The 12579-nt window shown below is 38.1% G+C and overlaps 1 protein-coding gene across 1 annotated transcript; it reads left to right on the top strand.

Moving 5' to 3' along the window:
* The first annotated feature begins 7 nt into the window (after positions 1-7).
* LOC141788613 (uncharacterized) lies at positions 8-5560 on the top strand. The gene is made up of 8 exons (XM_074667525.1): positions 8-147; positions 771-893; positions 989-1168; positions 2570-2674; positions 2749-2895; positions 3033-3146; positions 3227-3280; positions 3383-5560. Exons 1-8 carry the CDS (start codon positions 69-71, stop codon positions 4168-4170), a joined length of 1590 nt encoding a protein of 529 aa, XP_074523626.1. The 5' UTR covers positions 8-68; the 3' UTR covers positions 4171-5560.
* Positions 5561-12579: the final 7019 nt, after the last annotated feature.

Here is a 12579-nt window from a genome sequence, read left to right as displayed (position 1 = left end):
AATTTATTTTTCGTTCACGACCACGATGCTTGGCTAAGCTGATTAATTCATGTTATTGTTAGCACCGTATGAGTTGTAGCATATCAGAAATGGATTCAGGAGGAAATCGCTCCGTGAGGCGATCGTCGAGGCTTTCATCAGCGAACGGTAGAGTTCAGGAAATCCTTATTCAGCTAGCTAGCTAAGAACCCAAAGCTAACTTATTCAACTGCCCTTAAATAGAAAAACAAAACAATGATAAAATATAATTTAGATGTGTTACTATGAACTTAAAAACGCAGACTACTTAGTCAATTTTTGAGACTCCTGTTTTGTTCTTCATATGAAAGCCCTAAGCGGATACGCATGCATCTGTCTTGTGTACTTCATTTCCGTGTCACCAAAAGTTAGTTAGCTTTACTTGAGATCTCGACTTACCCTTTTTATCACGCAAGTTGAAAAGACAGTATGTTTCGTAGTAGTGTGTTGTATTTGTGTAAAGGGCATTAGTATGCCGTGGCAAAAGCAAGAAAAATCTCGTAATGGAAATTGGAGTATTATAAATACATAAATGCTAGCCTGGAGCTTTCATACTTGATCAGTCCATTGCGTCCAGGACTGTCTCTCTTATAATAATAATAATAATAATAATAATAATAATAATAATAATAATAATAATCGTTATTATTATTATTATTATTATTGTTATTATTATTATTATTATTAGTAGTAGTAGTAGTAGTAGTATTATCACAACAAAAATATAACAATATTTTTTCTGTTTGTTTTAGTTTTAAGTGTTGAACCAACACCAAGAGGTCCCTTGAAGAGGACTAGAAAGAGGACTGAAAACCAAACTTCTGAGGCAGTTATCAATGGGTCCAAAAATGAAGAAAATCATCCAGATGATGAAGGTAGGTTGTTCAGAAAACAACATCTGACACCCCACCCTCTAGTCACATTTCTTCTGAGTGCTGTTAAACCACGACCTATCTTTCTTAATTTACAGAGTCCCCTAACAAGAAAAGCCGAGTGGAGGCTGATGAAGAAGTTAGTGGTGGTGATGGTGGCAGCGATGACATTGAGATGGATTTCCAGGAATCAGGAGAAGATCTGGAAAACGAAAATGATCAGGAAATTGTCAATAGACAATATCCCTTCAGTCAAATAAAAATATACAAAGATTTGGGTAAGTACATTTTGTATACAGTTCAACCAATGCTCTGTTTTAATATTAATAATATTGTTTGATTTCATTTCAATCACCTATTTTGATTCTAAATTGACATCTTTTTGTTGTTTATTTTATGCGGTATATGGTCTGTAGTAAACACTCACCAGTTACTAAATAGGTACACCCGTTCAATTTATTGTTGAAGAAAACACTTGATCACCAATCACATGACAGCAACTCAGAGCACTTAGGCATTTAGACATAGTCAAAAATAACTGCTGAAGTTCAAAATGAGCATCAGAATGGAAAAAGAAATGTGATTTGGGGATTATGAACACGGCATGGTTGTTGGTGCCAGACAGGCTGCTCTGAACATTTCACAAACTGCTTCCCGGATTCTGTCTTTTAAGATTTTTCACATTTGCAAACAACTTATATGGTTAACACAGAATGGTAAAGATGATAGAAAGGCATCAGTAACTCCAATAACCACTCATCACAACCAGTGCAACCAGTACCATCTCTGAATGAACAACAACCTTGAAGCAGATGGGCCACAGCAGCTGAAGACCACACTGAGTGACACTCCTTTCAGCTAAGAACAAGAAACTGAGGCTACAATTCACACTAGCTCATCAAAACTGATTAATACAAGATCTTAAAATAGTTGCCCGGTCTGATGAGCCTTGATTTCTGCTTCAACATTCAGATAGTAAGTTAAGAAAAAAACATGAAAGCAATCCTGAATTTTTACTACAGTTCAGGCTGGTGGATGTAGTGTACATGTTTGGGGATATTTTCTGGCCACACTTGGGCCCCTTAGTGCCAGTTGAGCATGGTTCAAAGTCCACAGTCTACCTGAGTATTTTTGCCCATGTCCATCCGTTTATGACCACCGTGTACCGACCTTCTGATGAATACTTCCTGCAAAATAGTGCTCCACATCACTAAGCTCAAATCATCTCGAACTGGTTTCTTCAACATGACAATGAGTTCCCAGTACTCCTGTGGCCTCCACAGTCACCAGATCTCAATCCAGTAGAGCTCCTTTGGGGTGTGGTGAAATGGGAGATTCTCATCATCATGAGCAAATCTGTAACTATGTGATGCTCTCAGATCAATATTGACCAAAATCTCTGAGAAATGTCTCCAGCACCTTGTTTAGTCTATATCACTAAGAATTGAGGCAGGTCAAAAGGCAAGAGGGGTCCAACCCGGTACTATTGATATTTACGTAATACAACAGCTTTTGCATGTATGTTGACCACTGACACTTTTATTGATCTCTAAAAGAAGCACAATTTGAGCCATTTCTCCCCTGAGATCCATCCAGTGTGAGCAGATGTTATCAAACTACAGACATAGCTACGCAGTCGCAACTGTTTTCAATGAAGACTTTTTCTCACTTTTTTCCAGGGGCCCATGGCGACATGAATTTAAACCCTCGAGTAGCTCTTGGAGAACGCTGTCGAGCCAGTCATGCTATTACAGCAGATGCAGACTCACTGAAAACCAGAATAGGTACATCAAGCCTCTTGTTTTATTCTTAAAGAGAGTGTAAAAATGTCATCTAACCTTGTCATGTTTTTATTCAGGAAAACCACCTGCAAAAGGACCTGTAGTCCCCACCCAGTCTGCTGAGTGGAACAGTACACAAGAGCAAAGACGCACTGAGCGGAAAGTTAAGGGAACCAGCACAAATGAACACTGGAAGAAGATGGAACCCAAAGCAAAGAGCTCAGGTACTGTGCACAATGCTTTATCAAGATCTCAGTTAACAAAAGTGTTTTTCCCTTTGTATCTGTCAAATCAATTCACATCCTGTAAAATGATCAGACACGTGTACGCTTGAGTTGAGCTTTATCTTTTGGTTTTCCAGCTTTTAACCACCATCCTCCAAGTGGATTTTTAACCTCAGAGATGCTACACACAACTCACAGACGTGTGAATACCCTCCCAAAACAAACTGTTGCTGTACAGGACAAAAAACAAGGTAACAGCTTCTTCTAGACATCACAGTACTTGGTAACATTAACATGTCTGTGCTGCTTGTAATGAAATGTACTTTTGTAGAGGGGATCAAAAAAGCACCGACAATAAGAAGAGGCCCTGGAAAGTCATCGAAAGGTTAGCTGTTGTAGTTTTATATCGTTACTGTATTAACACTTAAAAACACATGATAAACATTATTAGCTCAGTTGATTAAGTGTTGCGTTCCTTTGTTTTTAGGATTCATGTGGTATTTATCAAGTGTGCTCCTCCTGGTGCTTTTCGGTTTTGCCATCTTTGTGGCTTACAAGCACATCACTGTACACCAAAATGATGCAGGTGGTGGTAAGTTTCCATTTAGGGCCGTGAAGCCAGATTTGTTTGTAGATCAGCTGTCTCTTCTTGAGAACCAGTTTCCCAGTCAGCGGCCTGATGTGTGGAAGATGAGTAAGATCCATCTGGAGAAGCACCTCAAAACAGCTCAGCCTACGGAGCCAGTCAGCCTGATTTTAACAGCTGGCCTCCAAGCTGAGAGGACGCTGCGCTGCTTGGCTCAGGGGTTAGCCTCTGCTTTCTCTTCTGCCCTCAACGCCTCTGTCCTTCAGTTTGATGGAGCCAGCAGAGCCAGCATGAACAGTGATGAAGTTAAGCTGGAAATTGACAGCCAGCTGCGAGAGGCCTTTGAAGGAGACAAACCTGCAGCTATAGTGCACCGCATTGAGGAGCTGCCCTCAGGGTCCACCATTATTTTTTACCGCTACTGCGATCACGAGAATGCTGCATATAAGCGTGTGTTCCTGCTGTTTACTGTGCTGCTTCCTCAAGATGAGGTGGAGGCTGGGGTGGGTCTGACAGAATTGGAAGAGATGGTGCATGACTATGTTAAAAAAAGGTTGGTCGGCTCAAGCAGTCACACTGCATTCAATGAGATGGACATTGACAAATTTGGTGGACTGTGGAGCCGCATCTCCCATCTTATTCTACCCGTTGTGTCTGAGAAGGAAGTGGAGCAGGAAGAATGCTCGTGAGTGAAGTTGGCATCAATGAGGAAGGCAACTTTTTTTCTAGCACTGTAAAGGAAACATGAAGCAGAAAAGTGATAAGTGTGTATTGTTATACTTTGCTTGTCGACCTGACTGAAAATGATTAAGAATATGTTTTATTGTGTCCGTCTCTCTAAGAGACAAGGTTGTTGTGAAGCTGCATTTCCACGTTTGTTATCCAGTTTATCAGCTCTGTTTTTAGTAGCACCAGTTTTCTCTTCTTGCTTTTGCATTGATGAGCAGTCTCTCCGAGAGGACAACTCGATCCAGTCAGATTGTTTTTCTTCTTCTTCTTTGATATTAATCTGTTTCATCCTCCATTTGTTACAATTCTTTAAAAAATGTCTACCTAAAATAAGTCTTTGGTATCCAAACAGGAAAGCTTACTTGTTCTTTGGAACCTAAAAAAGAAACAAAAAAAAAGAAAAGAAAAAGAGAAAACCAAATTCCTTGAAGAAATTACATTTTTTTGTACATATTTAAGTCACCTGTTCCATAACACATCTTTAGGCTACCACTGATTTAATTTGTTTCCCATTTGAAGTGTTCATAGTGGTCTTTGTCTATTTCCTTGTGTACATGATAAAATGGTTTGCACTAAATATGTGTGATTTTGCTTTGAATAACAATCTAAGAGTACAAGATTTTTAAAAGTTTTTTTTATAAAGATGTTGCATACTTTTGAAATGTTTGGAATATATTCATTATCTGTATTTATACTGTCCTTTTGCAAAAGCTCCCTGTCTGTGTCCGTTCTGGATTCACTGAAATGTACATTAACTTAGACACATGGAAGTCCTCACATAGTTATTTGACTTTGTAAATATTCTGACCAAATATTTTCAAGCGAGTCATAAAATGTGCCTTAAACACTCATGTGAAGAAAGCTGGACTGTATTAAGACCTCACCAGATAACTTATCAATGATTTGACACCATTTGGACAGGTACATTTCTTGCAGATTCAAGTTTTGAGGGACAGGTAAATGTTTCTTAGTTTTTAATACCATTCATTCCTCTTTTGTGTTCACCTTGAAGATTTTGATTTTCTTTTCTTTTATATCTACGATCTATGTATTCCTGTAAGATTTCAATAAAAGACTATTTTGGTTAGGAGTTAATGTCTAACTTTTGGTTTTGATTTACCCTTTGTCACAAAGTAAAAACATTGTCTTTAATCATACACCAATGTAAACATACTTCTAAATATCATACTCCAATTTTGCTACAATCGTTTGCTTTCCGAAATGTGCTAAATTCTGCACACTAAAAATGTTCCCATTGCATGGCCTTCAAGCACAGTCATTCCTTTTTTTTTCTTGCTGTTCTCCATGAGCGTGTCACAAATAATAAATCTTAACTTCAGGATTTAAAAATTAAATACCTCTTTCATAGTGGTGCCTAATTCATTAGACATAACTTCAACAGATTCTTACAGTAAGGGCTTGGTGAGCTCGGCCTTACATGTATGAAATAATAAAACAACCCAGCAGTTTCAATAGGTTTTATTCACAGAATCGTACCAAGAGCAATGCATAAGTTAACAAGTGGAAATAAAAAAAAACATGAAAATACTATTTACATATACAAAAATTTTAAAAAGTATAAAATTAATTTATGAGGCTTAAACAAAGACTGACTAAATTATAATGATCACAGATTTATTAACAGAAAAAGCAACTTGATTGGCTGGGCCCAGGCAAGAATGGGCAGAAATAGGCCTCACTTTGCCCACCCATAGATACACAGCTGGTAGTGGCAATCTGGAAAGACACGTGTTCACATATACATTGAAACCCATGCCTCCCTGGTAAACCATCTCACTAGTTTATATTTCAATATTAGCATGAGCAAAACTTCCTACTTGAATGCAACAAAGTTACATAGATGTCACTACAGTGTCAACGTAAGCTAAAACTAGTGTAAAATACTAAAACATGTGGTAAAAGTATTGTAACTCATCCTTCTTGTGTTATTGCCTCCATTTGATTTTTTTGTTATAGAACAGCTCTCTGTTAAGAGACGTTCGTAGGATCAGTTTGATGTGTTTAGAATCAATTATAATGCTACTTTTCAACATTGCGCTTGCAATGTTTTTTTAAAAAAGTAAATGTGCTCATTTTTTTTGTTTTGATCAACCCCCAGCATAAACATAAATCAGCGCCTGGGGTAGGAAGGCTACAAATATAACATTTTTAGTCTAGTTGAAGTGAACATTAAATACAGGTGCAAAGTGTCCAAACAGACAACGGTAGACAAAGATACCATCAAAACTGGGTGAGCTAATGCTGAAGGAGTAATGTGATCAGGATGAGTGCAAGCCCACCTGTGTGTGCATGCTACTTCTCTGGAAGCAGTAATATCCCAACAAGGATTGCTACAGCTAAAGCAATAGTAGCAATAATGAAGATAAAAGAGACTGTATGAACAATCACTTAAGCTGCAATGAGACTCTTCTGAGAAAAAAAAAAAAAAAACAAACAAACAGGAATTTGAGTTTGTTAAGATGATGATATTATGCAGTTGTTAAAATGATACAACTAAGTTACAGAACATCACCACTTCATCATTTTGACTGGATCTCACCTTTTTCCTTTGACCTCGTTGCACCATATCCATTGAACTCCCTGTGACAGAAGACAGTTACCTTTACTGCTTTGTTCAGCTTAAGATTAAACGTTAAGCGTTGTATATTCACTGTGCAAGTCATTTACCTTTTTCTCCTCTCTGCAGAATGGCATTTCTCTCAGATGTGATTACAAATACCCAAATAAAAAACAGGAGAATCCAGCCTGTGTAGGCAACCAACACCCACAGAGGCCATGACTCTCTGCTGTTTGTGCAGTCGGCTATCTCCAAATAAGAAACATAGATGAAAGCAACTGTGTGATAAGAAAAAAAAGTGTGTAAGCTCATTGTGAGAGCAATTCTGAACAAATACAAGCAGTTATACCTGCATGCTGTTTAGCTTATCATAAATTATTTACAGAAAAAAAGGAGGCAGGGCCAAATTAAAACAATCATACATTGAGATTTGATAACCCCATGACAGTAAGTACAAACCAACTAATGAACTTTTAATTTCAAGAAATCTGTCTAAGTAGGAAGAAAGCGACTGCACATAAAGCTGTGCTCAACCTTATTCACTGCATGAACTGCACCTTCTCCAAATGGCAGAGGAAGCCCTTGGAAAAACTGTGAAACAGGAGTTAAACCACACCAAACTTGACACTACCTTTGAGCACAACCTAATACAATATTGATTTTAGAGTCGGTTAAAGATGAAATTGTAACTTCTGGATAGATGAGTCAGTTGTTTCGTGCAGTCAGTGCAGTTCAGTCTATGTTAAGCTAAGTTAAGTCAAGCTAAAAGAAACTAAACCAAGCTTAACTAAATTAAGGCTTCTGCAGCACTTAATTTACAAAGCAAATATGCAGGTAAATACTACATAATTTCTCATTAGCATATGACATTAACTTTTTTGCTCACCAGCCACTGTGGCTAGTGGTATCCCTGAGTTAGTAGCCACTCAGTATTTTCACTGGCCACAATTTGGTGTTGGATAATTATGTTCAATATGATTAAAGCCGATGATGACATGCTAAAGTTTACTTAAAAAACATTTACAACCTCTTTAAATGTAAATGACCCCTATGCACACACACAAAATCACAGGTCCTTAATCAGGTATTCAGCTCTGATAAAGCTGTGTGTAACATTGTGCTCTTTTCACATGAAAATATGCAGTCTATTAAGACATAGTAATTAAAATAGTAGTTTGTTATTGCTTATAATAAAATGGTAAAGGGAATTAATTGAACTGATTAAAACTCAGCAAGAGACACTGTCTGCTTAAATATTTATTAACGATTGTAATCAGAAAACAATTTCTTTTGTCATGAGAATGACAATGAAGGAGAGGTAAATTCAATTTCCTCAGAGCTTTCATCATCAGAGTCATCTTTTTGCTTGTCTCTCTGCTCCATGTTTGAGATAAAATTCAACCCACCAAAGTGGCCAGTGGGAGTGGTGGTGTTACCAGCCACAGCCGAAATCCACCCGCATTTGGCCGGTTGGCCGGTTCATGTCAAGCCCTGATTGTAGATAAAGACAAAAATGTTGTTCTTCTTATGTGTAAAAGCCTCATGGATCAAAGAAATCACTTTGCCACTGACGTCACATATATCCTCTCTTAAACAGGGGGGGAAAATCATATTAACATGAGATACATCCATGTGTCATCAAGACAAAATCCCACTTGATCTCACCCTCATACTGAAATACATGCTCAACCCATAAGCTACAAAGCCTGCAAAAGGATCCTAACACTATCGCATGAACGACAATTTGTGTAGATGGGCAGCAAGAATGAGAACACAGCTGGTGTTATCTGGTAGTAAAGTGGCTTCTTTCTTTCCCACATTACCTCCTGACTCCTACCAGTTGTAGTACCAATAGTTTCTGACCTTCCTTGCACTCGTGTGAAGAATATGTGTCTCAGATACATCACGTTTTCTTGGCCCACAGTGTTTGTGGAATAGCTCTTTCAGTATGCCATAATCATCAACGTCGTCGTCGAAGTCAAAAGTATTGAATACCTTAATTGCTTCATCCCCGGCCATGCGTAGGAATGTGTCTCTTTTCACTTGATCTGACTTTTCTGCAATTCCACTGGCGACAAGAAACAGCTTGAATCTTTGGATCCATTTTTTTCCGTTTTATGGATAGATTTTGCGATAGAAATAAGCGGCAAGCTCTGAGGGAACAAGCCCAAAACAAGTTCAACAGGTGACGTGCCACATTGTGTAAACGACAGACCTCTTGCTAATAGTACAAACATTTATTTTTGTTTGCAGTAAATTGGCAGTGAACACAATCAACATAGAAATATTGAATAACTCATTTTTCAAACTATGATTTAAAGTAAATACATGTGCATTATGCAGAAATAACAGCAAATTGCCAGTTAACATTAATGTAAACAATTTAATTGATATACTTTTTCATTGATTAAAAAACAATTAATAAAATTGAGATAATAAAAATAAAACTAAATGAATAATGATTAATGTTACTTGTTGAAGAGCTGAGAGAGAATCAAATGGGGATCATTCAGAATACAAATCAAGCCCAAATGAGCAACTACACTTTAGAAATCAAGGCAAAAAAAAAAGACACAACCCACAACTGATGAGATTTTTCAGAAAAATAAGCTCAAAGTCAAAAAATAAATAAGAAGACTTGGTAACTATGGTGACAGCACCACTGAAAGCAGACAAATCATTGAGGATGATTGGATAGGTAGCATATTTAAATTTCCAAAAATAGTCTGACAAATCAGAAGGGCCCTTTACACGTGGGGCCCCTACACTTCAGCGTAGGTAAGCCTGTGCATTAATTCACCCCGTATATAAGATACGAGACCAGACAACTGTAAACGGATCTTACTCCTGTTTCAATTCGGCTGTCTCTACATAAACAGCAACAACACAGTGATATCACAGCGCCATGTAGTGGACAAACACAGAGATTAACTCCAGCATTGCCATACACCACAATGGTGTTGTACTTTGTTCTATGGCACCAGAAGTAGTAGTTGTCTCGGTAAAATTCAGGGTAGAACGTTGATTTATAGTTTGTATAGCTTTGATAAACTTTTGCCATGTCTGAAAGCCTGTAGTCTTTGGTTGTCTAGTACTTGGTGTAGTCTTTGGCCATGTCGTACTCCGTGTAGTCTTTGGCTGTCTAGTACTTAGTGTAGTCTTTGGCTGTGTAGTACTTGCTGAAGTCTTTGGCTGTGTAGTACTTGGTGTAGTCTTTGGCTGTGTAGTACTTGGTGTAGTCTTTGGCTGTGTAGTACTTGGTGTAGTCTTTGGCCATGTTGTACTCCGTGTAGTCTTTGGCTGTCTAGTACTTAGTGTAGTCTTTGGCTGTGTAGTACTTGTGGTAGTCTTTGGCTGTGTAATACTTGGTGTAGTCTTTGGCTGTGTAGTACTTGTGGTAGTCTTTGGCTGTGTAATACTTGGTGTAGTCTTTGGCTGTGTAGTACTTGTGGTAGTCTTTGGCTGTGTAATACTTGGTGTAGTCTTTGGCTGTGTAGTACTTGTGGTAGTCTTTGACTGTGTAATACTTGGTGTAGTCTTTGGCTGTGTAGTACTTGGTGTAGTCTTTGGCTGTGTAATACTTGGTGTAGTCCTTGGCTGTGTAGTACTTGTGGTAGTCTTTGGCTGTCTAGTGCTTGGTGTAGTTTTTGGCCAGGTTGTACTCAGTGTAGTCTTTGCATGTGTAATTCTTTGTGCTGTGGTTGGCGGTGTAGTACTCGGTGCAGCAGCTGTAGTTGTTGATACATGGATGATACGTTTTGTGACATCAACCCAGAACACATCAAAATACCTCACAAATGTGGCTCTGCAACAGATTGACACAAACAGCATTTTAAGGTTGATAATTTTCCATCAGTTATTAGTATTGAATGTGACTAGAATAGACGAGTTTCTTCACTTTTTAATCTAGTACCTCAAATCAATACTTCTTTTGTGATTTAGAGGTGGTGTCCAGGTAACCTCAAGGGATGTCTTGGGCTGATTGTTTGCTTGACTGACAGCTGAGCCCTGAAAAAAAAACAACAGAAGTTAATCACATCCACAAGAAAACTTAAGAAAGTTTGACCTCTGAGGTTTGATTAATCAAATTTCAAATTTCCATCAAATTTCATTCAAAGTGTCTTCATACAAAGCACCTTTGAGGAGATTTAAGCTAGAAATGAAACAAACACTGAAGTCTTTGACCAACAGTGAGAGAAATGACTATAAAAGGATGTGTGTGTGTGTGTGTGTGTGTGTGTGTGTGTGTGTGTGTGTGTGTGTGTGTGTGTGTGTGTGTGTGTGTGTGTGTGTGTGTGTGTGTGTGTGTTTTTCTCATGAGAGCTCTGAATGAATGTGGGATTGCATTAAATAAACAGTTGTTCAGTTACTTACAACAGATTGGTCACAGGTCAGAAGAGTGATTGGGTTTGAACCAATTGAGGAAAATTGTCCAACTGGTTTTGTTTCACCTTCTTCTCGAGCGTCCATCATGAATCCTGAAAATGAAACTGAGCCTGTGCTGCGCAGAGAGACTGAAGAACAGTAGTGGAGGAAAAAATATTGTGGACAGACGTGTTATAATCCTCGCAGTTATAAGGAATGACTATAGCAACAAGCACTCTCATAAAATACTGGGTCAAAAACTCTCTGTACCTGTATAAGCATCTCCATCATTGTCTTGTTGGAAAGAGATCTCAAAGGGGGCTTCAGTGTCTTGAGGTTCATATGAGTCATGCTGGGGTAACAACGATCCACACGACTGTGGGAAGCCACCACTCGCAAAACCATGCACACTTAAGATGACATTGAGGCCAGTAATAATCCACAACCACATCTGTAAAACATGTAGAGTATCATCTGTGAATACAAAAGATCTCAGTTTTTCAAACTCATTGAGGATCACTAAACAGCAAAACTCTGGTGATATATAATGAAATAATAACACATTTTATCTCCCGTTGGCTTCTTTCTACTCCTGCCCTCCACATTGGGTGTGAACGATAGGGTGATTAAGTTAACCTATTTTAAGACAGAGTGGTAGGACAGCCTCAATGTGGCAATGAGCAGTCAAGTCTTTGTTACTCATTCACCCATTCAACAGGGACTATTAAAAAAATATCCTTAAAGTTTCATGGCAAGAATTTTAAAATACAGACTCTCGTTGTTTGTTGTTATAATGGATTTAAATTATTGTCCTATAAACACACAACACCAACAACTGCCACCAGTTGCAGCCATGGGGATGATAGTGGGGACCAAAGGGGGACTGACCTCTGATGGCTCCATCAAAGAGAGTGGATAAATAAAAAATCATGTTTTGCATTATCAACACTTAGGGTGGCTGAATTGGAGTGAATTGAATAGAGAATTGGGTGCTAGGGGTATAGAGATATGTTGACAACAGAGGGCATTTGTTGAGAAAGAGAAGGGGAAGTGTGACAGCTAAAAGATGGCAGGGTTTGGATGAGGTTCATTGTTCTGAAGTAAAACAGGAGATAGGGGCAAGCAGATGTGTACCGAGTTATTATTGTACACATGAAGTGTGTGTTTATCAGGTACCCCAGCAGGTGGCACTGTGGAGACAGCAATAAGGGAGAAAAACAACTACTATGGGTACTGAGATAAAATTAAACAAATAAAATAAGATGAGAGATGGAAAAAACTACTCTCCCAAGAATAAAGTTGCAAGTTTGTGATTAAAAAAGTAGAAAATTTATAAAATTGTGGCAGTAATGAAAAAAGTGTCAAATTTGTCTGAAAATGGTAAATTTATTAGATTAATGCATATTATCTGCATTCATTCATGTAT

This window comes from Halichoeres trimaculatus, unplaced genomic scaffold (assembly GCF_033239565.1).
Source record: "Halichoeres trimaculatus isolate MK-OKI-2021-1 unplaced genomic scaffold, fHalTri1.1 fHalTri1_scaffold_4, whole genome shotgun sequence".
In the NCBI taxonomy this organism is placed as follows: Eukaryota; Metazoa; Chordata; class Actinopteri; order Labriformes; family Labridae; genus Halichoeres; species Halichoeres trimaculatus.
This window is presented reverse-complemented; position numbering and strand designations above follow the sequence as displayed.